The following is a 23,923-nucleotide window of genomic DNA, read 5'->3' on the forward strand; positions in this document are numbered from 1 at the left end:
GGTGATATTTTTTAATAGGTCGCTTAATTACGTCTTTAAGATTACAATGACGCTTTCAGAATCATGTTTGGTTGAAAATTAACGCTTGTACAGAGGCTTAAAGTTCATAACTTTTGGAGCCTCCGTTATAACAAATAGAATTGTGCGAAAACTATTGTACCTACAGCGCCCACTTTTGACATACTTTTAAAGTATGATAAAACCCTCAACTTGTTATAGGTTTTATAAAATTTTAACAATAAATGCGATAGTTATAAACAAATTAAAAAATGGTCACTTTCTTGTTTTTTTGCAATAACTTTTTTGTTTCTTAACTGATTTTAATTTAACAAGTCTCATTTTGTAGATAATTTTATTCCATACAAGCTGTCTGAGAGTCACTTTTCGCTAAAATTGATGGTTTTCCCTGCAAAGTGAAAAAATTGTTTCCTCACTTATTTGTTTAAATAGAAAAGTTAGCTAATAATTTTTTTTTACTCACGAGATGAGAGATGTCTCGTATTATGTTCCTTTAGACAATTTTACAATAATATCGGGCATAGGAATTTTTTCGAGTTTCTCTTTTTTTTCGCTAATTTTCCTGGTCTATAAGAGTAGAGCTATGTTGTTACTCCTAAGAGCTTCATGGAAGAAATATTATACTAATAGCGATCGGTGATGATGATATGGAAAAATAAGTGGGGGAATATATTCATTTTAATAGTCACTATACAGGTTAAGTGAGAAAGTTTTTATGCAATTTTATCATAAATAAAAAGAGAAAAGTACGCAAGATAAAAAATATGGGAGCACTAATAAGTATATTTTGCAACAACAGAAGAAAATACCATTTTTTTCATTTTTTCGTGAGTAAACTATTCACGAGCAACGGTCTAGCGACGAGTGGAGTAAGTTTATACACGAAAACTTATTTCATTTCGAATAGGAAGATAAACATAAATTTTAAGTTCAATTTAATTCAAAACAAATCGTTACAATGAAAATTATTGATTATTTGAGTTGCTTTTATAGTAAGTAACGTAATCATTTTTATCAAAGAATGTCATTAAGAAAATCAAAAATTTTACATCTTCATTTTCGTTTCTATAAGTTAAAAAATTATGTTCTAGAATTAAAAATTGTCACTCTCTATAAGTTCAATCGTGTCGTCCTCACTTTTACATATGAGTAGAAAAAAGGTGTTTTCTTAACCATTTCAAAAGTTATTTGAAGTGCAATAGGAAAATTTGAAACAGACATATGCTATACTGGGCGATTTAACCCATTTTATTTAATTGGATATCTTTTCTACTGATGCAATCACACGATTAAATATGAGAATACTTTGGTGCTTATACGATTGTGCTTTATTTTTTGATATTTCAAAAGAGTGTATTTGCTATTTTATGAAATTTTTCTAAACTGTTTGAAATTATTGTTAGCGTACGTGGTTGCAATAAATTTGATATATTTAATCAAATATCTGGCGTGCCTCAGGGTTCGATACTTGACCCACTGTTTTATACTTTCTTCATTAATGATATCGGGAGTAATTCTAATGTCCACTCTCAATCCTATTCGGTTTCGCTACAGATTGAGTGACCATGTGTTGGATAGACCAGGTTGTGTCAAGGATCTGATTATTATATTTGATGACGAAATAACATTTTCTGTGCATATTGCAGGGGCATATAAACATTTCGGTTTTATTTTCCGTAACAGTAAAAGCTTCAAAAAGATTTTCACTCCACGTATCCCATGTTGAAATATGCCTCTGTGGTTTGATCTCATTATACTTGTTATATAACATCATTAGAAAAGTGAAAAGGAGATTTATTAAATCGACAAGTTATTATCTTTTATTATAAATTGCTCGTTTTTTGTTTTTTTTTATAACTCTATATTTCTATTACTATTCTTTTTTTATTACTCTTATAATTTATGTACATATCTACGTATTATTTTGTTCTGTTTTTTGTTCATTAACAATTGTCTTTTTTTTAACATAATTCGTAGTTTTAATTGTACTTTTCTATTTTATAATTTTATTGTTACATAAACGTTATTTTTATTTTGTTTAGTATTTATTAACCGTATAATTGTGTTTCCTTCCAGTTGGACGAATTAAATAAAATAAATTAAATAATTAAACACAGCTTACCTAAGTTCTGGAAATTTCGTGCTTACGTAAGGGAAACTCTGATCGTCTGTAATATGCCAGTGGAAAACGTTCATTTTGTTGTAAGACATAGCGTCCAGCATTACAAGAATAATGTCCACTGGCATAAAATGTCTTGAAGTATCCAAAAGCAGACCGCGATGTGAAAATCGTGGCTGGTCCTTAATTTCTGTTAAATTGACCCTTAACTGAAAACAAATTAATTAAATGTTTCGATGTTTCAATTTTCTTCAAGCTAATTTACCGAAATTGTGTCATCTCCTAGATATATCAGTTGGGAAAATGTTTCTAGACCTCTCAGGATGCCCCAAATTGTAGGAGCCACCAATGCGGCGCCTTCTTCATTGATTGTTAAATTATCTGAAAACAATAATTCCCTTGTTAATTATTTTAATTATAAAAATCTGATGATAAAATATATCCAAAGATAGGAATTGATGACTATCGTACAAAAATGTTTGTGACATATACAATCTACGAAGAACGTCATATTTTGATTGTCAGTGCTACTGGACCAGGCTATAGTCCACAGAGTAGTTGTTTCTCAATTAAAAATCTTGTGAACTTATTTGTTGAAACGTTTCATTATTGTGTTTCTATTGTACAATGATTTAAATAATATGTACTTACATTTCTCATTTATGGCAGAAGTTGGATATTCACCATCTGTACAGCTTCCATCTAATTTAACATTCAATTTATCCAAGTACCCAAGGAAGTTTTCTTCGACTTGCCATTGCTTTTTATAAAGAAGGTGTTTGAAAAATGAAAAGCTTTTCTTGCCTCTATTGGACTCGGCTGCCAAGATTTTGTGATATCTACTAAAGGCATTTTGCAAAAAGTTGCACTGGTTGTCTGTTGTCAGCTAAAAACGTTGAACTAGAAATATTTTTCGTCTTTAGAGTTTATACAGGGTGAGCCATTAGTGTGAGAAAGTAAAACGCCAAATATTACATTTTTTAAATGGAACACTGTATATTTTTAAAGATATGGATTTCCAAGAAAATTCTATATATGGTAATATAAACAGTTTATCATTTTAGTGCGGGGTTGCCAAGTTATGTAGAAAATTCTTCGAATTTTGGAAAAAACCTGACCAATTAATTCAATTAATTGTTCTCTAAATTCCGTTGTTAAGTTATTGGTTATCATTATCAGTTTTTAAATACGATAAATACATTAATTCTCATTTATGGCAGAAGTTGGATATTCACCATCTGTACAGCTTCCATCTAATTTAACATTCAATTTATCCAAGTACCCAAGGAAGTTTTCTTCGACTTGCCATTGCTTTTTATAAAGAAGGTGTTTGAAAAATGAAAAGCTTTTCTTGCCTCTATTGGACTCGGCTGCCAAGATTTTGTGATATCTACTAAAGGCATTTTGCAAAAAGTTGCACTGGTTGTCTGTTGTCAGCTAAAAACGTTGAACTAGAAATATTTTTCGTCTTTAGAGTTTATACAGGGTGAGCCATTAGTGTGAGAAAGTAAAACGCCAAATATTACATTTTTTAAATGGAAACACCCTGTCTATTTTTAAACATATGGATTTCCGAGGTAATTCTATATATGGTAATATAAACAGTTTATCATTTAATGCGGGGTTGCCAAGTTATGTAGAAAAGAACCTGACCTCGAGGAAGTTGTACTAACTTTCAATTACTAACACTTGGAGCAAAAATATTTGACAGAGTTATAGCAAATATTAAGCAAAGACTCCTATATTAGTTAATATCGATATTTTGTACAGGGCATTTTTTATAATACGGTCATTTTAAGAAAGTTCAAACTTCCGCAATTTTCTTACAAAATATGGCCGGAATAGTGATTTAACTTTAACAGTTTAATTGAAAAAGTCAGGGTGACTGGATCAATTAGTGATCTTAAAACTTAGTCCAGTCATTCTGTACATTTGGAAAAGAAAGTGAATCGGGAAAGCCAAATGTTTTATATGTTGTGGAAGGTGCTTAGGAAAGCTTAACTTGAGATTTGAGACCAAGATTCCCTATGTGCATATTCCGCCATCTTGGAAAAAGGGGTGAAATTTAGTTTTTGCTATAACTCGGTTCCCCGTCGAGATACAGAATTGTTGTTTTGTTGTTTTTTGTTCCTCGATGATCTACAATTCAGGTCCTATAAACTTTTCACCTATTATTGTTAGTTGTTGAGATATCGAACAAAATTGATAAAAATTCAAAGATTCGATCTGGTTTTTCGGATTTTTCTTTTTTTCCTTATATTATAAAACTTGTAGCGGGTGTTTGTACGAACAATTTGGTGTCTTTGTTTTTTCTCTAGGGTGATAATTACGTGTTTTACCGCGCCGCGAAGTCGGCAAATCCGTGCGAAGTTTCGATTTGCCAACTTGAAGAAAGCTGTAGATTATGGTTTTCGCGATAACTCGGGTCTCCTTCGAGATAGAGATATGTTGTTTTGTTATTTTTTGTTTCTCTTCCGCCGATCTACAATTTAAGTCCTATAAACTTTTCATCTTGGTCTCAAATCTCAAGTTAAGCTTTTCTAAGCACCCCCACAACATATAAAAAATTTGGCTTTCCCGGTTCACTTTCTTTTCTTCTCCTTATTTTTGGACAGAATGACTGGAGCAACTCTGGCCGTCTGTCAACAAGTCGTTTAACTCAAGACATCGAAGCAGGCCGTGAGAGTGTTGCTGAGAGTCCAAGAACATCAATTCGGCACCATGGTTAATAATTGGACATTTCGAGAAGTTCTCTACAGCGTATTCTCACGAAAGATTTACATCTTCACGCTTAGAAAGTTCAATTGAACTGAAGCCTACTGACCACGCAGCGCGAAAAGAGTTTGTTAAATGGATTATGGATGCTGATTTTTCAATCATCTTCAGCGATGGGGCCCAATTTCATCTTGATGGTTTCGTTAATCAGCCAAATGGTCCCAATTAGGGTTCAGAAAATCCACGAGTGATTGTTGAGAAATACATCCACAACGTGTCACTGTTTGGTGCGGAATTTGGGCTGGAGGCATCATCGAACCATTCTTCTTCGAAAATACGGCCAATCAGCAATAACAGTTAATGGTGCTCGCTATCGCGACATGATATTCCTGGTTCTTCTGCCTAAATTGCAAAATATGGATGTAGACAGACAGAGAAACAATTCTATTACTGCAAGAGTTATGTCCTGGTCGTGTAATTGCCCGTTTTGGTGATCAGAATTGGCCGCCCAAATCATGCAATTTAACACCGTTGTACTTTATTCTTAGGGTTTTTTTGAAGTATAAGATTTATGCTAACAAGCCCATGGCGGCTCACGTCTTATGAAAATCTGGCTCCAGATGTGTGATTAATGAAGGTGAGATCAACCAGCAATCCTTATGATGCCAAATTTTACTGAAATCGGTGGATTTCAAAAAAGTACCCCCGCCATATTGGATCAGTCATCTTGAATTTTTACAATGTGAATTCATATTCGTAATCAGCGACCCAAAAAACCCCTTTATACAAAATCTGGTCAAAATTCGCTCAGAATTTGAAAATAGCGATTCCTGCTCGGTTTTTTGAGGTTAGAAAAAAAACCACACGTTCTAGCTCAATTCTGACAGTGGATTTGAATTCAGCAGAGTCTTTTACATAAAAATGTACAATTTGATGTGGAAATAAATTTTTTTCCAAATTTTCCCAGTAAATTTTCATCAATTTTCACTATTTTTCACAAGTTTTTTGAGGTTAGGAAAAAATTGTGACGTGATGGGCCAATTCTGACCCCAGGTTCGTGATCAGGAGGCCAAATTACTACGAAAAATATATGTTGCATAAAAAGTATACCCAACTTTTTTTTTCTGTGTGGCTGTGTAATTAATGACAATGAATCTTCTCTTCATCATAAATCAGTTATTTTCAAGTTTGCAGCATTAAAATTTATTGAAAAATTATATATTTTAAATATGCATTGTCTTTAATGGGTTCAACCGTTTTAACAACATATTAGTAAAAGAATGATAATACATAAATTAGAAAAAATAAATGCATTTGCAAGGATGTAAAATAAAAGATTCAATATACTGGGCAGATTTATTATTGTAGTATTCAATCAATTGTTCTCTAAATTCCGTTGGTTATCATTATCAGTTTTTAAATACGATAAATACATTAAATAATAGAACAAACAGATAAACAAACAAAAATTTAAGCATTTCACAATCATTGTTTTCTATACTTGGAATAACAATAGTGACATATTGAATGTAGATATTATCTACTTGTAGTGTTATCTGTTCTTCAAGTGTTTAAGAAAATACCTGATACAAGTGTTTCAAAAATGCAATACTTAGATGTTGCTTTTGACAAATGATTTTATTTGCTTAATTTTCAAATTACACAGTAAGTATTCATCTACAGGAATAAATAGAAAACATCCATCTTTGTATCGTACATCCAAATTCTAGCAAAGTTCAAAAAAGAATAATTATTCATTTCTGTTCTCTTTAAATTTTAAAAGGAAATAAAGTAAAAATATTTAATACTTGATATAGATTAATCTGCTCTAAGGTGACTATAACAGATTTCATTCCTTGGCTAGTAACCCACAAAAACATTAAAAATGTTGTTGCTAAGAAGCTTGTAGGATTTATTATACGTGTCGCAAGTTTTCTACTTGAGTTTGTCTTGGAAAGTTTTTAGTGGTATGAAAATGTTCTCCGCCCTTTAAAAGTTTTACATAGTTAGACACAACATTATTATTTCCGGTACTATAATAATACAGGGTGTTAATAAAATATGGTGTCAAATTGAAATCGGAGAGGAAATCTCATTTTCAAGAAAAAGCATGCATTTGAAAACGCTTAGTAAAAAAGTTACAGTGCCAAAAATGCACTACTAAGGATATATTTTTTTATGTAACTCCACTTACAACTCCGTAACTTCTAAATAATCAATAAGATGCACGAAGGACAAATTTTTAAATTATACAGGCCGACAACACGAATATACTTTCCCAAAGGATTTTCGAGCGCTGAATTCGAATCCTAACCTAAAAGTGCCAAAATCGCGATTTTTTTTTTACATATTTGAGGTTATGTTGCATGGAAAGGTAAATTTTTCGGTTGAAATCACTGATGGGGTCTTAAAGTACTATACTTACTCTTTAAAATGTACTTAGATTAATCCCGATATCATTTTTCGCTTTTGAGAAATCGCATGTTGAAAAGTAGTTTGACTTATTTCTAGATTTTTGAATCACAAACCTTATGGGTTTATGGGCTTAGAGTTTTTGGGCCTAGGGTTTATGAGTTCGGGATTGGGCGTATTAGCCTCTTTTGCATGTAGATGTATTTCCAAATTGATATAATGCGTAAAATATCGGCCATATATCGAATTTTTAGACAATTTTTTTGAAGTTTATTGCAAAATTTGACGTGATAGAGTATTTTGGAGTTCATATTCATGATCAGCGACCCCAAAAACAGGATCCCTACTTCCGGGAACCGATAAATTTAGGTTCGTGGTGCTGTGTTGTCAGTATATTAAAAATCGAGAGATAAAGTCAAACTACTAAACTTTAACATGCTATTTCTCAAAAAATGATATCGGGATAAATCAAAGAGTAAGTATAATACTTTAAGATCCCATTAATGGTTTTAATAAAAATTTGAAACATAACCTCAAATATGTCAAAAAATAGCTATTTTGGTACTTTTAGGTTAGAATATCTCGAAAACCTGAGCCAATTGAGAAATTTAGACAACGGATTCGAATTCATGAATGCACTACAGAGTACATTCAGGTTTCTGGGTTAGAAGGTCGGCCACATTTTGTCGGCCTATGTTATCGGTGGTAATAACCTAATAGGACAACAGTTTTATTCAAACTTACGGTGACGGAGAAGTAGGGAGTAAATGAGTATTGTTTTCTTAACGAAATTGTACACGGCATTTTCGGCAAAATAATAAACTTTTACACCGTTTCCTGAAAAATTAGCAATAACACAAAATTTTTATGTAGATACTTTGATGGCGCAGATTCTGAAAATTAAAAAAACTAATATTCCTTTCTAATTTTTTTATTTTAATTGCACTCACAAAATAATAGTTGCCGACCGCTGCAATTATAGTAGGGGAAAGTGGTTAAGAACATTACCTGAGGTTAAAATCTATTAATTATAGACTATGCATTTTTTTATTAGGTTTAAAATTTCAGTAGGCCTCAAATACAGCGTTAAAATCATCCAAAACCATCAATTTTTTCTTTAAACTACTTTTTTATTTTAATTACAAAACCACACAAAAAAAATTTGTCTGTACTTTTCATGCGACATACGTTATCCGTAGTATTTTTTCCTCCTGATCATGAATCCGGTGTCAGAATTGAGCTATCACATCACAGAAATTTCCTAACCTCAAAAAATAGGTCAAAAATAGCAAAAATTCACGAAAAAGTGCTAGGAAATATACAAAAAAAATTATTTTTCTATATTGAAATGTTCATTTATATGGTTAAGACCCCATTGATAGACGATATCATGTCGTTCGGTGGGGACGGCAGTGAAACCGCTCTCACATGTAAACGCTGTAAATCAAAATTAGTAAATGGAATTAAATGCAGAAACTGCGACAATGTATTCCATTTTAGTTGTGCAAAATACTGTTCCTATGTTGAGGTTTCCGAAGATGGTTCTTCTCTAATTTGTTGCGAAAACAAAAGTGTTCCTAACAGTGACGTGGAAGCAGCCTTTTTTGACGCCATGGAGGAAGTCTCAAACTCAGATAATAAGGTAGACGTGCATATCTTTACTTATATTATCAAACAGAAAGACGCTTTAATTTCTGAATTAAGAGAGAAAATTGATTTGCTAAATGTGCAAATCGATCTCCTAAATAAATTATCAGTAGCACCTCATGGGAATCTACAAAAAGATATACCAAAAACTGTATATAAAGCCAGGCTATCGGAAAAACAAGAGGAAGTAAAAACCATTAAAAACACACCTAAAAACACACCTAACAAAAACCCACCCAAGGTTAATGTCAATGAACTGAGTGATGTCAATAATAAAAAAGGAAATCCCAATTTACAGAGGAGTCAAGTTTCAGCCGAGATCTTAAAGGTACAAACTCAATTAAAGTGTCAGGATATAATTAATCTGGCTACTGATGACAATAGCCCTATGTCCCAACACGAATACAACCCAACACAACCAGCTAAGCAGGAAAAGTGGGAAAAAGTTCCTTTTAAATCTAGACGTCGCCGACGGACGGTTATTGGAAACAACACGGACACCTCCATTAAAGGAGTCAAAAAAATGGTTCATATTCACGTAAGCCGAATAAATAACCAAACTTCGCCCAGTGATTTGTGCCAACTACTTGAAGTGTCGTTTCCAGAAGTGATTTGTGAAGTTATAAAACCCAAACACCCCAATTTGTACTCTTCCTTCAAAGTGTCTGTTTATGAGACAAACTTTAAAAAAGCTATGCAACCAAGCATATGGCCAGACGGCGCTTGTATAAGTAAGTTTTTTCAAAAAGTAGCACCAATGAAATCCATAAAATGATATTTAACCCTGATGTCCTTGTATTAAATGTTCAGAGTTTGAATGCACAATCGATTAATTCTTTAGAAATTGATATCTCAAACTTTTATCAAATAAAATTTTTGTGTTTTTCAGAGACTCATTGTAACAATGAGTCAATCAAAGCTAAATATATCAGTGACTTTTCTTTAAGTAGTTATTACTGTAGAAATACATTTGAAAAAGGTGGTGTTGCCATATATTCACGAAGTAGTTTGAATGCTCATTCTATCAATTTAAGCCAATTCTGTATTGACAGACATTTTGAAATATGCTGCACCTCGTGGAAGACAGACCTATCCACTGTGCTTATCATGTCCTGCTATAGATCACCTAGTGGTGATATAAATTTATTTATTGACAGAGTGTTTGCTGTTATGGACTATTTGTATAAGCCTGGCATAAGTATAATTTTAACTGGTGACTTTAATTTGGATTCTACTCTGGGCTCTAGGACTATTAATGATTTTAATAAAGTGTGCAGTGTCCTCAGTAATTTTAATTTGTTTGCGGTGGTAAGGTGGCCTACCCGTGTAACTAACACTTCTTCAACCATTATCGATCATATATTCACTAACATCGAAAATAATTTAGTGTGTGTTTTGGACAATGTTATATCAGATCATAGAACTGTGTTATTTGAGTCCTCCAGTAGCCAGAATTGTAACGCTGTACGTACCTCCCAGTTCAGAAGGAGTTTTTCTGAACATGCTATAAAAAATTTTCGTTTTGATCTGCAAAAAGAGTTGTGGTCAGAATTGTATCACGTGCCTACTATTGACAAAGCATTTAGCACCTTTTTTGATGTGTTCATATTTTATTTTAATAAACATTTCCCACTAAAAAAATTCTATAATAAATGTACTACAACCAATAAGAAGTGGGTGACGGACGAGGTTAAACTATCCAGTGTAAAATTGAAAGAGTTGTATACTCTTAAATTTGATAACCCCAAAAATTTTGAAAAATATAAGACTTCTAGAAAAGCTCACATGCAGTTAATTGAGAAAACTAAAAAAGAATATTACCAAAATAAAATTATAAACTCTGATAATGTAGGCAAGGCTGCTTGGGGTATTATATCTGAGCTTTCAAATAAAAATAAAGTACATCATAAGATAAATATTATGTTGGATGGTAAACTTGTGAAGATCCTTTTACCATATCATCGTGTTTTAATAATTATTTCAAAAATGCTCCTATCCATATAACAAATAATATACGTACAAGTAAACCCTTTAACTGTGATTTTCATATTAAAATCTGTTCACTTTTTTTGGAACCTTTTGTAAAGGAGGAAATATTTTCTCTTTTAAAATATAAACTTAAACGAAAACATTCCTCTGGATCTGACGACATTCCCATGTTCTTGGTTAAAGAGGTTATGGATTGTATTCTTGAATCTGTCACTTACCTCGTTAATTTATCCTTTCTAACAGGTTCTTTTCCAAAAATGTTAAAAGTGGGGAAAGTCATTCCTATTTATAAGAAAAACTATCCACAATCTATGGAAAATTATAGACCTATACAGTCCCGCCGGCCTTTTCTAGTGTGTTTGAATATTGTTATTTGGAACGGTTATTGAAATTTGTTGCAAAACATAAAATTTTTTCTTACCATCAGCACGGTTTTCAGTCTGGGAAGTCGACTAGTACTGCCTTGCTTGACTTCTACCAGAGTGTGTTACAATATATTGAAGTGGGCGAGTCCCCCATTGGTATATTTTGTGACGTTAGTAAAGCTTTCGATTGTGTCAATCATGAGAAGCTGCTTTTAAAACTTCATAACTATGGCATACGAGGGGTTGCTAATGATTGGGTGGCATCTTTTTTAAAAGAACGTGAACAATATGTCTGTCTCGCTTACTAGGGTAACAACGTTTTGTCGCAGGTTAGTTCTGAGCGGGTGGATATTAATATGGGGGTTCCTCAGGGGTCTATATTGGGCCCTGTCCTTTTCTTACTATATACAAATGAGTTTGACAAAGTTGTTTCTGATGCCTCGTCCGTCATGTATGCAGATGATGCATCATTATTGGTTTCTGGTAACTCAGACGAGGCCTTGCGGCTCAAAACCAATGCTTTACTGAAAGATGTGGGTGCGTGGTACGCTTCTAATGATCTTTTTCTGAACACAAATAAGACTCAAGTAATTAGGTTTCATAACCGACAAAAAAATTGCTGCAATATTAATGTAACTTTTAATGGCTCAGATTTATTGAAATGGGAGATGGATATAAAATTTTTGGGAATAACGATCGATGAATGCTTGACATGGAGGTCTCATTGCACTCAGCTGATATCAAAACTAAATTCCGTCAGCTATCTGATAAGAAGTTTAAAACCTGTGTTAACCTTGTCACAGTTAATAACAGTATACAACGCCCAAGTCAGTTCAAGATTGCGGTACGGAGTTGTCCTCTGGGGAAATTCCACCTTATCACCGGATGTATTTGTTGTCCAGAAACGAATTTTAAGGAATATGGCGGGAATTCCCAGTCATATGTCATGCAGAAATGTTTTTAGAAAGTTTAATATTTTAACTGTTGTGTCGTTGTTTATTTTTGAACTTGCTGTATATGTTTTCAAAAATGTTTCTAACTTTATACTGAACGAAAATATACATAACAGAGACACTCGACAAAATAAAAATTTCCACCTTCCTTTTTTTAAATATAATGTGTCTTTAAATTCACCTTTTTATCTGGGCCTAAAAGTTTATAATAAATTGTGTTTGGATATAAAAAGAGCACAAAGTCTCACAATCTTTAAAAATAGGCTGTACCGATATCTGGTAAACAGTACATTTTATACATTGAATGAATTTTTTTCTAATTAATGTATGTTGAAATTGCAACTATTGTTTAGTATGTAGTAAGTAGGTTAAGGTATCTTGCTGTATGACTATTCCTATACAATGTCTTTTGTCTTTGAGGAAAATAAAGCTTATTATTATTATTATTATTGAATGTGAATCCGCGGTTAGAACTGATGGTTCTTTTTTTAACCTCAAAAAAAAAACGGATTAATTAAGGTCAGATATAACGAATTTACAAAAAATAACAGATCCGCACCAAATTTGGTATACTGGGGTTTTCGGTGTCAGTGATCACGAATCCGAGATTAGATCTGAATAGATATTTTACAGAAAAAAGAACAAGATATAGGTAGTCAAAAAAAAAGAAAGTTAAAACACGATTGCGTACTCAGTAAAGTAAATAAAAATATTACAAAATGAATTTCGCAATTCTGACCTCGAATTTGTAATTAGCGACCCCGAAAACCCCCGTGTACCAGATTTGGCGCGTATGTGTTATTATTTGAAAATTTGGTCGGCCATCTTGGATCCGCCATCTTGAATTTTGCTGAATTGACCTCGAATTCATGATCAGCGGCCTCGAAAATCCCCTTCTACCAAATTTGGCCCGAATGTATTATTTTTTGAAAATTTGCAAAATTGACCTCGAATTCGTGATCAGCGACCTCGAAAACCCCCTTAACCCAAATTTGGTACGAATGTGTTATTTTTTGAAAATTTGGTCTACCATCTTGGATCCGCCATCTTGAATTTCGCTATTCTGACCTCGAATTCGTAATCAGCGACCCCGAAAACCCCCGTACACCAAATTTGGCACGAATGTGTTATTTTGTGAAAATTTGGTCGGCCATTTTGTATCCGCCAAATTGAATTTTGCAAAATTGACCACGAATTCGTAATCAACGACCCCGAAAACCTCCCTACACCAAATTTGGCGCGAATGTGTTATTTTTTGAAAATTCGTGATATCTGACATTGATTAACCCGTTTTTTTGAGGATAGAAAAAGAACCATCAATTCTAACCGCGGATTCACGTTCAGGGGGGTCTTTACCATATAAATGGACATTTGAATATAGCAAAAATTTTTTTTTGCATTTTTCCTAGCACTTTTTCGTCAATCTCTGCTAATTTTGATCTGTTTTTTTGATGTTAGGAAATTCCTGAGATGTGGTAGCTCAATTCTGAGACCGGATTCGTGATCAGGAGGCAAAAATACTACGGACAACATATGTCGCATGAAAAGTACAGACAATTTCTTTTTCTGTGGCTATGTTATCAGTAAAATCCATAGCATTCTGCATTATTCATGTATCAACAAAGTGTGTGGTTATCGCACAAGAATACATGAATTTTTGTGACTTTTAGGACACTCTTTGTGAAAAGCGAATTATGTTACGAAAAATGTGTCAATTTTTAAAATAAAAAAAAATCATTACAGTCCACTTTTACCACCAAATTTGAAACTATATTTTAGAAATACCCTATATAAGGATTACACCTGTTACCTATTATTAGATAGTAAAAGAGTGTAACGTAATAGTAATATTAGAATGAGATTGTTTAATATTTATTAAGTCTTTGTTTAAACGTTAATCTTCCTTATTTTAAATCAACTGCTATCATCTTGAAATAGCTCGGAGTAATGCAGTAGTGTTAAATATTAGAAAATAACTGTTCTATATCAATAATTTTTTCCAAATTTTAAATTTATGTCTTAAAATAGACAGTATTTAGTAACAGACTTACGACAACAAAGTTTTATACAAAGCTGTCACTGTAAATCATTTCTATAATCACTGTGTTATTTCAATGAGCTGGAAACTTATTATTATTCAATCAGAACAGTTGCACTGACCTTGACACTGAGTTTATTAACGAGCATTCAAACACTAATCTCTACTTACCGAAAATTCAAACAGAACTGGTCGGACAACGTAAAATTTATCAGAGCTGTATTGGCTGTAGGGTTTTGGCCATACTTCTCCTTTCGTGGCTATCACTGTCGGACCAGGGTCAACTATGTAACAGTCTGCTAATAATAGCAGAGACGCACTTATCAACAATTGCAGGGTAATCATATTGCTGTGAGAACGCATCGCGCTGTCGTACAACAATGATCGATAGCCCGTCTATTTAACTATTTAGTAGCACATAACTGATTAGACTTAAGTGGTGTTGAAGATTTCCCAAATAACAATAACCGTTATCAATCGACTCTTTTGGCCAATAAGAGTCTGATGACAGTAGCGCAATATTTGAAATATGTAGAGTGAGTAAATAAATTTTAAGTGTGTTTCGTATGGGTCATTACGCTGGCTGTGACAAGTTCATAGACCTAGTTATTGTCAATTATTTGCGAAAAGATATTATTGAATCAGTGGTAGTAATGTGTACCAACAAATAATTTTCCACTAAATACACTACAGTACAGGGGACTATAAAACGTAAATTAAAGGCCTGTTAGAAAGTACTCCTTTATCATTTTTTCACGTCATTTTTAAGGCCGGAAATTTTTTTTTTTTTTTTCATGTTTTTTGCATATGCTTCAATACAATTTTTGCTCTATGTTTTCAATTATTTGGGAAAGAAATTGATTCAGGATTTAGAAAATCTGGAAGTTGAAGATTATTAACGAGATTTAAAATAATTCCAGAAAAAATCAAATAGGTTCAAATCGGGACAACATTTTTCCAAGATGGGATATTTTTCAAAAACTAACACCTTCTATCATGGAAACCAGTAACCTTAGGGTCCTGGTTTATTAAGGCTTTTGGATCTAAAATGACCCCAAGGAATCACCCCCTTAATTTATGACACAGACTTAGGATACACCCTGTATAAGAGGATTGTATAAATCCAGAACAAATCTTAGCTAAAATCTTAATTTGGCATGTACTTGATATTATATTTTCTGCAATTCATATTGAAACGTTCTTTTTTCGGTATGCTCTTAGTTAAGTCTTTCAACATTTCCCTTTGGACGAATTGATCATATTTATCCTAACTTGTTGTACAACCTCTTGGTTGTCTATTATTTGGATATAATTCCAAGTTCCAAGTAGGTATATCACACTAATTTTTTGGGTATAAACACACTTGATATTTTAACTCGTTGAGAGAAATCGTTGAAGGGGCACTTTAAAAAAAAGTTACAAAATGACACAAACCACACAGTGTCAATATACGTACTACAACTACAGTCTACTTCGATACAAATAGTTGTTTGATATAATTTTGACCTATGGTATCTAAAATCTTAATGTTGTGTAATTCTAAAACGAGCAACTTACTAAGTCTACCTCTTTTATTGAGAATTGAACTTGATTAAACAACTTTTTGCAGCAAATTCAGATTTTCGAAGGGCAAAAATAGTGAGGCATATTTTATACCGACAGGAAAGTGTCACTAGAGTCCCCTAGAAGTGACTGTAACAAACCATATTCGTAATGTTCACATTAAAAACCATGGATGTACAAATTTTCCAGATAATCAGTTCAGTGATACCCAAAATATTGGAAGAGAACGAAAAACATTTTTTTTTTATTTTAACAGCCCTGTTGAATGAAAATTTCGCAATATGCGAATAAAATATATTCAAGTCAATTATCATAATTAAACATCAGCAATTTTCCCTTAAGATATTTACTGTTATTAATGGACCACCCTGTATCTTCCGTGACGATAAAGTGGGACAACTTACTGCACGAAATGGCTATTTAAAAAAATACTAGGTAAGTATTTGTCGATTTACCTACATAGTCCAGACGGTATCTGTTTCAAAGTCCATATTTGGGTGAATCGTATATCCACGGAGATTTTTGGCTTTTTGGGCTTAACTGTTGGCGGCACAATATGTTTAAAAAATTCGAAAAATATCATATTTTTCTTCCCATTTAAATATGTATCATTTCAAGACTTGATTATAGGCGAAAATGGAAGAGGAAAAAATGTTTGTAATTAAATTTTTTACAAAATATGACGTTACAAATCGAATGAATTATTATTGTTATTGTAAAAATCGAAAAAATCGCCGGAAATAGGGTTAAAAAACATTACTTTTTAAGGATTTTTTTTGGGGTCTTTAAATTGGGTATAGGACCTTCATACTTGGCTCAAGAAAACTTCATGTTATGTAGAATCATCACACCAAATTTCATCAAAATCGGTTTGATAGATTTTGCATAATAATTTTGCAATCCGGGCTAATTTTTCGAAATATACCTTTGGTATTCCGAGTATATAGTCACCAGGTCTAAGTTTGCAATACTTTTCTTCATTGGCAACCTACTTTAAAACGTGTTTAAAGTTATTTATGCAAGCGAGAAATTCAAGAAAATCGTACGGGTGGTGGTGGTGGGGGAAGCAGAGAGCGCGGCCGCTTCGGCCTGCTCGAAATTGAATCGGCGAGTTCAAAACCGCGATGCGCTTAAAAATTTTTAATATCTCAGCTTCTAGAGGTCCGATTTTTTTAAATCGATGTCTCGCTATTTAAAAAAACAATTAGCGTATTTTCAAATGCCTATCGTTAACAATTATTGGTCCGATCATTATTTATCTTTAAACTTCCTTTAATTATCAACTTTATTTTTTTATTGTATCAAAGGTAAGTGCATAAACTTACATACTGTTTATCAAAGATCAAAAACAAATTTATTTAAATATTCTAAAATTGTCCCAGTACTTTTATTGTAAATGACGGTTAACTTTGATCGGCTATAACTACGTAATTAATTGACCAATCGATCTGTGTTTTTTTTTTAAAGAAGCGCCTTTCCAAGAACTTTTAAAACCTGCTTTAAAATATTTGATTTGGTTGAATATTCACAAAGTTATTCTAATTGTTTATAAGTACAAAAATTCGACCAATGTTTAAACAAGCGCCAGAGCTCTCCTAATTGACGGATTCGAATTTTTCAAAAAGCATTTGAAAGCTTGAGAATCCTTCTACATGTGATTATATTTTCGAGTACCTAAGGGCCTTGGTTTTTGCTGTGCCAAATTTTGAAAATTTGCAATTTTTTTTTCAAAATCTGGAATTGCAAAATTATTATGCAAAATCTATCAAACCGATTTTGATGAAATTTGGTGTGATGATTCTACATAACATGAAGTTTTCTTGAGCCAAGTATGAAGGTCCTATACCTAATTTAAATACCCCAAAAAAAATCCCTAAAAAGTAATGTTTTTTAAACCCTATTTTGGCGATTTTTTCGATATTACAATAATAATCATGATTCATTCGATTTATAACTAGTCATATTTTGTAAAAAATTTAATTACAAACATTTTTTTCGTCTTCCATTTTCGCCTAAAATCAACTTTTGAAAGGATACATAATTAAACAGCAAGAAAAATATGACATTTTTCGAATATTTTTAACATATTGTGCCGCCAGAAGTTAAGCCCACGTTTTTTTATGCGCATAGAAAAATTTTGATTTCTAGTGATATTTGAAAGCCAAAAAAGACAAAAGTCTCCGTGGATTACGATTCACCTAAATATGGACTTTCTGAAACAGATACCGTCTGGACTATTATAACTTTCTATGACTATTTACCTAATCCATACTAAAACCTAATCGATACACATTTCTACTGTAAGTTTCAAATTAATTTCGCATAAATTTAACAATCTTTCGAACAGTTTCTGAAAGAATATTATTTGAAATACACAGTTGCGAAGTTACTTTTGCATTCTCAATTTATTTTTTTATCCGCTGAAGCTCCCAAAAGAGCTATTCAGTGGTGAATACAAAAGGATATTTAGCAACCTAGTATAAAAAATTGCAATTTAAAGACAGCTTGAAAAAGTTATGTCATTGTCGACGAAATACCTTAACATTCTAGTAAATACCCGAAGGAAAAGCATTTTCTCCACGAAACCGAGAAACCGTTCGCCGTCCGCGCCTCCTGCTACCACCTTGGCGCGAAGAAGAGTAGGTTCTGCAATCCGCGACCGGGCATCAGGTTGGCAGGTCTTCAGTTTGGCCAAGAAACGCTCAGGAGCCGCTCTTCGGCGACAGTTCGCGGTGCCCACCTCGACACGCTTACCCAGTGAGATCGGCGTCTGCATGAATCTTAGGCTCGTTTTCCACCCGATTAGTTCCGTGTGTTATGTGAGGGTGTTGTGGTTACTTTCTGGAAGATAGATATCACGTAAGTAGCTATTAATCTGAAGTCCAACGACAATATATCCTCTGAAAATATTCTTCTCTGTCACTGCTTTCCCTTGTTTTTTTTTGTTATTTTGCCACTCTGTTCATTATAAAATAAAAATAATATTCAACGAACCCCTACACCATAAGGATCAGAATTGTTTTTAAAAAACTTCGTTGGCTGATTTTTGGATTGTTCTATCTCCATTTTGGAGCAAATTGTAATTTTTAAGGCACCTTAAATTTATTTTAGTCTCTTCCTATAAAAAAATAATGAATATATTCTCTGTTCATCAAATTTTTTAATGGAGATAAATACACAAGCTGATTCACAAATGGTGACCAAAAATGAAACCTCGTATTCTTTGGTGATTTTTAAGGGAAGTCTTTCCTTCGTTAAAAAGACACAGGGTGTTAAACTTATACTTAAACTTAAATAATTTAAAAACTGGTAAGTGAAATAATTTGAGGCCACATGTAAATATTGCCCAAAATCTGAGGTTTTTTTTTAAATTTATATGCTCCAGTGGCGGAGATGAAGGGTGCCGGTGACTTATTTTTCTAAATATGTGCTTTACGGTAACAACTATGATATTTTCGGATTCGTCTTTCCATTTTCTGCAAATTACTACCCTCTTATGTTTTTCAAAAAAACCTGAAACTGAAAACACTTTTACTTGACACACAAGCACTAATCATTCGGTTATTTATTCGAATAAAGAAATTAATAACATTAGTCATCATTTTAATGATTTTATTTAAGTAAATGCTCAAAAATGCCTCAATTTCCACGAACACAGTCCCGGCATCGTTTTAGTAACGAAAATGTAATTTGTTTGAAATTTATTGTTGCTTGAATCTGATGAAAAGCATTATTTATTATTTCTTCGAATTGCTCAGAATGTCAAAGTTGCTATTGCAGCCCACTATCTAATTTTAAAAAGCATTATATTCGAATATCAAAGTATGTTTTCAGTTCGTTTTTTAAGTTTTACTCGAAATTCAAGCTTTTTTCGAAAAACATAAGAGAACAGTAATTTGTACAAAATTGAATTGTTATCGTAAAGCAGTGGCGTACTATTTTATTTAGAAAAATATGCCACCGATATCCTGTATCTCCGCCATTGGAGCATGTAAATTTTAGGAAAAGCCCTCAGATTTTGGACAATGTTTACATAAATCCTACATATGCCCAATTTCAAATTATTTCACTTACTAATTTCTAAATTATTTAAAAAAATTAAAAATATTTTTTGAAGTTTAACACCCTGTATTTTTTAAAGAAGCGTCCTAGATAAAAAGTTTCTAGGAAAGCCCCCCTTAAAATTCACCAAAGAATACAAGGTTTCATTTTTGGTCACCATTTGTGAATCACCCTGTATATAATTCTAAAATCACTTATGACACTGACGTGATAAGATATACACATCAATATAAAATATATCTGCACTGTTTATTAAATATTATTTATTATAAATATTTATATTTTGTTTTCATTTCCATTTTCAAAATATTTTGTTTTTTGCTAGGATTGTGAAGACATGATATAATTTATTTGTTTATCTTATTTTGAAACAAATACATTAATACATACAGAGAGACATAACTTTGCTCACAAAACCCTTGTTTTAAGAGTTAAGATTTTCAAAACATAAAAATGTTATGTCTAAAAATATACAGAATAATTTTCATTTTCATTTTCATTCAGAATATACTATCACCCAAATTTCACGATGCAAAGAAACACACATGAAACTAAATCACATTTATTTGATACCTATCTAAAATTTTAAAACTGTCTAAGAGGCAAAAAAATGATGGTAATAAAATGTGTGCGTTATAAAAATACAACTAATACAACGCATGTCTAATTTTACCTCACTTACAATTAGATTAAAGCGCTAACCGAAAAAAATACCTTATAATAAAATAATTGCCTAGAAAAATGCAAATGTTTCATTGTTTTATTTACATCAGCGTGCTATTTGAGTTATGTTACACCTTGTGGTAAGGACGGCATTTTTTAGTGATTTTCTTGTTGCGAACTACAAACTAAGCAATATGTTTTTTAATAATAGTGTGCAGAATATTAAAAAAAAAGAAAAACTTAGCCGAATTTTGTATCAAATAAAAGCATTTTTAGAAAGTTAGACATTGTAGACGAAAGGCAAACAATAATATAACAATGAAAAAATGTTAGTTAACAACAGACATACATAAAACAGACAAATTCAATTAAATAAGTATTTAATTAGTAATCATAGCTTTCTCTTCATTTTTAATACATCTATATTTAATGACAAATTTTGTGTAAATAATTACATTAAGCATGTAATTTTGGACAGTGCATTTTCATTAATTATTTATTACGTCAAGTTACATCAAAACTTGTAATCCAACTGATTGAGTTCAAACAGTTTACTGTTCGGACAGAATTCTGGGAAATGTACCCTTTAATTTATTTATCATAAATCCCCTCAAAAAACTAAAGAATAAAATCTACTTTTGAGTTTTGATCCCTCTATTATCCCAAAAAAAATATAATTTCTATTGGAATTAGAATTTAGTCGCATTTTCCAAAAACTAAAAATGTATTATTCAATTTCTCGAAAGAAAGTCGCAATAGAAAACTAATTAGGGAAAATCTTAAGAGACATAATGGTAAAGATACAGAAAAACATCTAATATTTCAGATTTGTTCATCTTCTAAATTTTGCAAAATTGAATGTATTTAAATTATTTTGAAATAAACAATCAGATTTTGATATATACGGTGTTCTACAAATAAAGTGCCAAAATTTTATCCACATATTTCCACATCAACTCATCAATTTTTGTCTAATATTTTTTTTTTCGAAAACCCTTTAATTTTTAAGACAAAATACTTTTTTAATTTTAAATTTTTATTACCCACCACTGGATCAAAACCTCAATTGATTCAATAGTAAACAAAAAGATGCGGAATTAGTTTCAGTTTCTATTAATAATATTTGTTAAAAGCTAGTTAAGCAAAAATTACCAAAAATAAAAAATGACCAACTTTTTACTCATTGTTATTTTGGTAGCTTTATATTTATTTTACTAAATTAAGTCCCCTGTTACTGACAAGGCCTAATTGTATACAGTGTTGAAAAATTTACAACGCTCGTAGTTCCTCAACCGTATTAACCGAAGTGGAAGCTGTTTCATACGACCCCAAAAAAAAATCGCACGAATCAGCGATCGGTGGGTCATACAAGTGGATCATTTAGGAAATTGGCGATTTAAACATTCTCAAATAATTCGGACGTTATGGCAATGACTACCATCATCAAGGTACCAATTCCGTGATCTTTCACTGCGGAAAATTGAAGAAATTAGATGGATTATCATCTATCATTGACATACTAAAAAATGCAATTTCTTGTTTATAAAACGCCAGCCCATAACATAATATCAACGTATTCATTGTTTGTAAAACCTGATGATGCACAATCACAACTGTTAATACCTCGTCGTACTTCTTATACTTCACGTGTGAGTCTAGTAAAATAATTTAAGGTAATGAATAAAACATTTGCATACGTTAACCTTTCTTCGATAGGTTAAGTGTGTGTTTACATTTTGTCACTTATTTTTGGGACATCCTGTATACAACGAATCATAGGTCTTCGAACCGTGATCCATATTTGTATGCTATATGTTGTAGTGATACCCACTACTTTAATATTTAGCCGTGACATTTCTGGTACATGAATATTTTATTTTATACAAATGAACTATAGAAATCTCGATTAGATGTAAATAAATGTCAGGGCAGTTTTTTTTAACAGAAATAGGTATATATATTTGATGTACTTAAATTATGTTGGGAAAGATTTTATTTTCACTTCAACGACCTTTTTTTATGACACAATATTTTATTGCTGATTCCGAAATATTCTTGTTATTTTTTTTTCTATAAAAATATTCAGAATTTTATGATATAGTTACCGTTTCCTTTAAAATAATAAACATTTGATTATAAAATAACAATTCGCTTTTGACACAGTTGTTTATTTTTATATTTAAGTTTATTCAACCTTTCTTATACAATATGTCCATGGTTAGAGAGGAAAAGAGGGAAAATATTTTTATTTTTCATTTTACGAGAAAAAGGCTTTCTTGATTAAAATGTTTGCTTGTCTTTTAAATGCGGTTGGCAGGGAGATCTTTTATCTTGCCTGTACAGTGTGATCAGAAAATTGGTAAATATAAAAATGGTTCAAGAATAAACTACCTTTGATTTTAACAATACAGAAATATGTTATTAGAGAAAGTTGCTAAGAATTGAAATTTATATTATAATTTCAATTTGTGTATGAATCGGCATACTTTGGTAGAAACGAACAGTAAAAAAATGTTCATTTTACGAGAAAAATGCATTATTGATTAAAATTTTTGCTTATATTTAAAATATCTTTAAAATGTCTATAAAGATAAGCAAATATTTTTTTCTCTCGTAAAATGAACAATCAAATTTGTTTACTGTCCATTTCTTCGATCAAAGTACGCCGATTCATACACAAAATCAAATTATAATATAAATTTTTATTCTAAGGAACTTTCCTTAATAACATATTTCTGTATTGTTAAAAACAAAGGCAGTTTATTCTTGAACGATTTTTATATTGACCGATTTTCTGATCACCTTGTACATGCAAGATGAAAGTTCTCCATGCCAACCGCATTTTAAAGATAAGCAAAAATTTTAATCAAGAAAGCCTTTTTCTCGTAAAATGTGGACATACTGTATATTAATCATAAAAAATAAGTTGCATTTTTGCAGGATAAGCGACTTCCTGTTCTGTAGTTACAACCTTGCTAAATTAACTTCAAAATTATTACCAAGACACCTGTTCTTAAATAAACAACTGGATCAGTGCATGGTTTCTTGTACTAGGTACTTCTAAAAATATTGCATTTAGATGTACGAGGTCTTTTCAGAAAATAACCGAACTTTTTGAATTCCGCGCTATTGGAAATATTTAGTGATATGCGGTTGGCAGCATTGCGTTGCGCATAACCTGGTGCGTGCAAATCGCCGATAGACTGTCAAAGAAATTTCAGAAGTTAGTGTCTAAATTGGGTCATGCCATGAAAGTTTGATTTAAAAATTGAACCTGCATCGAGTTGCAGCAAAAATCCGAAACATCTTGAACAACAGTAGTAATAATAATAATAATAATAATAATAATAATAATAATAATAATAATAATAATAATAAT

General features: G+C 31.8%; 1 protein-coding gene across 1 annotated transcript in view; it reads right to left on the reverse strand.

Moving 5' to 3' along the window:
- LOC108917508 (beta-hexosaminidase subunit beta-like) overlaps nt 1-14,666 on the reverse strand; it is an 18,636-nt gene extending 3,970 nt beyond the window's left edge. Inside the window, exons 1-5 of the mRNA XM_018724138.1 lie at nt 14,428-14,666; nt 3,341-3,574; nt 2,789-3,023; nt 2,403-2,518; nt 2,141-2,346 (exon numbers count right to left, since the gene is read on the reverse strand). Of these exons, the coding sequence (XP_018579654.1) occupies nt 2,141-2,346; nt 2,403-2,518; nt 2,789-3,023; nt 3,341-3,574; nt 14,428-14,619 (983 nt within the window). The 5' untranslated portion in view covers nt 14,620-14,666. The remainder of the gene's footprint in view (nt 1-2,140; nt 2,347-2,402; nt 2,519-2,788; nt 3,024-3,340; nt 3,575-14,427) is intronic.
- Nucleotides 14,667-23,923: the final 9,257 nt, after the last annotated feature.

The sequence above is a fragment of the Anoplophora glabripennis genome, unplaced genomic scaffold (assembly GCF_000390285.2).
Source record: "Anoplophora glabripennis isolate ALB-LARVAE unplaced genomic scaffold, Agla_2.0 scaffold57, whole genome shotgun sequence".
Lineage (NCBI taxonomy): Eukaryota > Metazoa > Arthropoda > Insecta > Coleoptera > Cerambycidae > Anoplophora > Anoplophora glabripennis.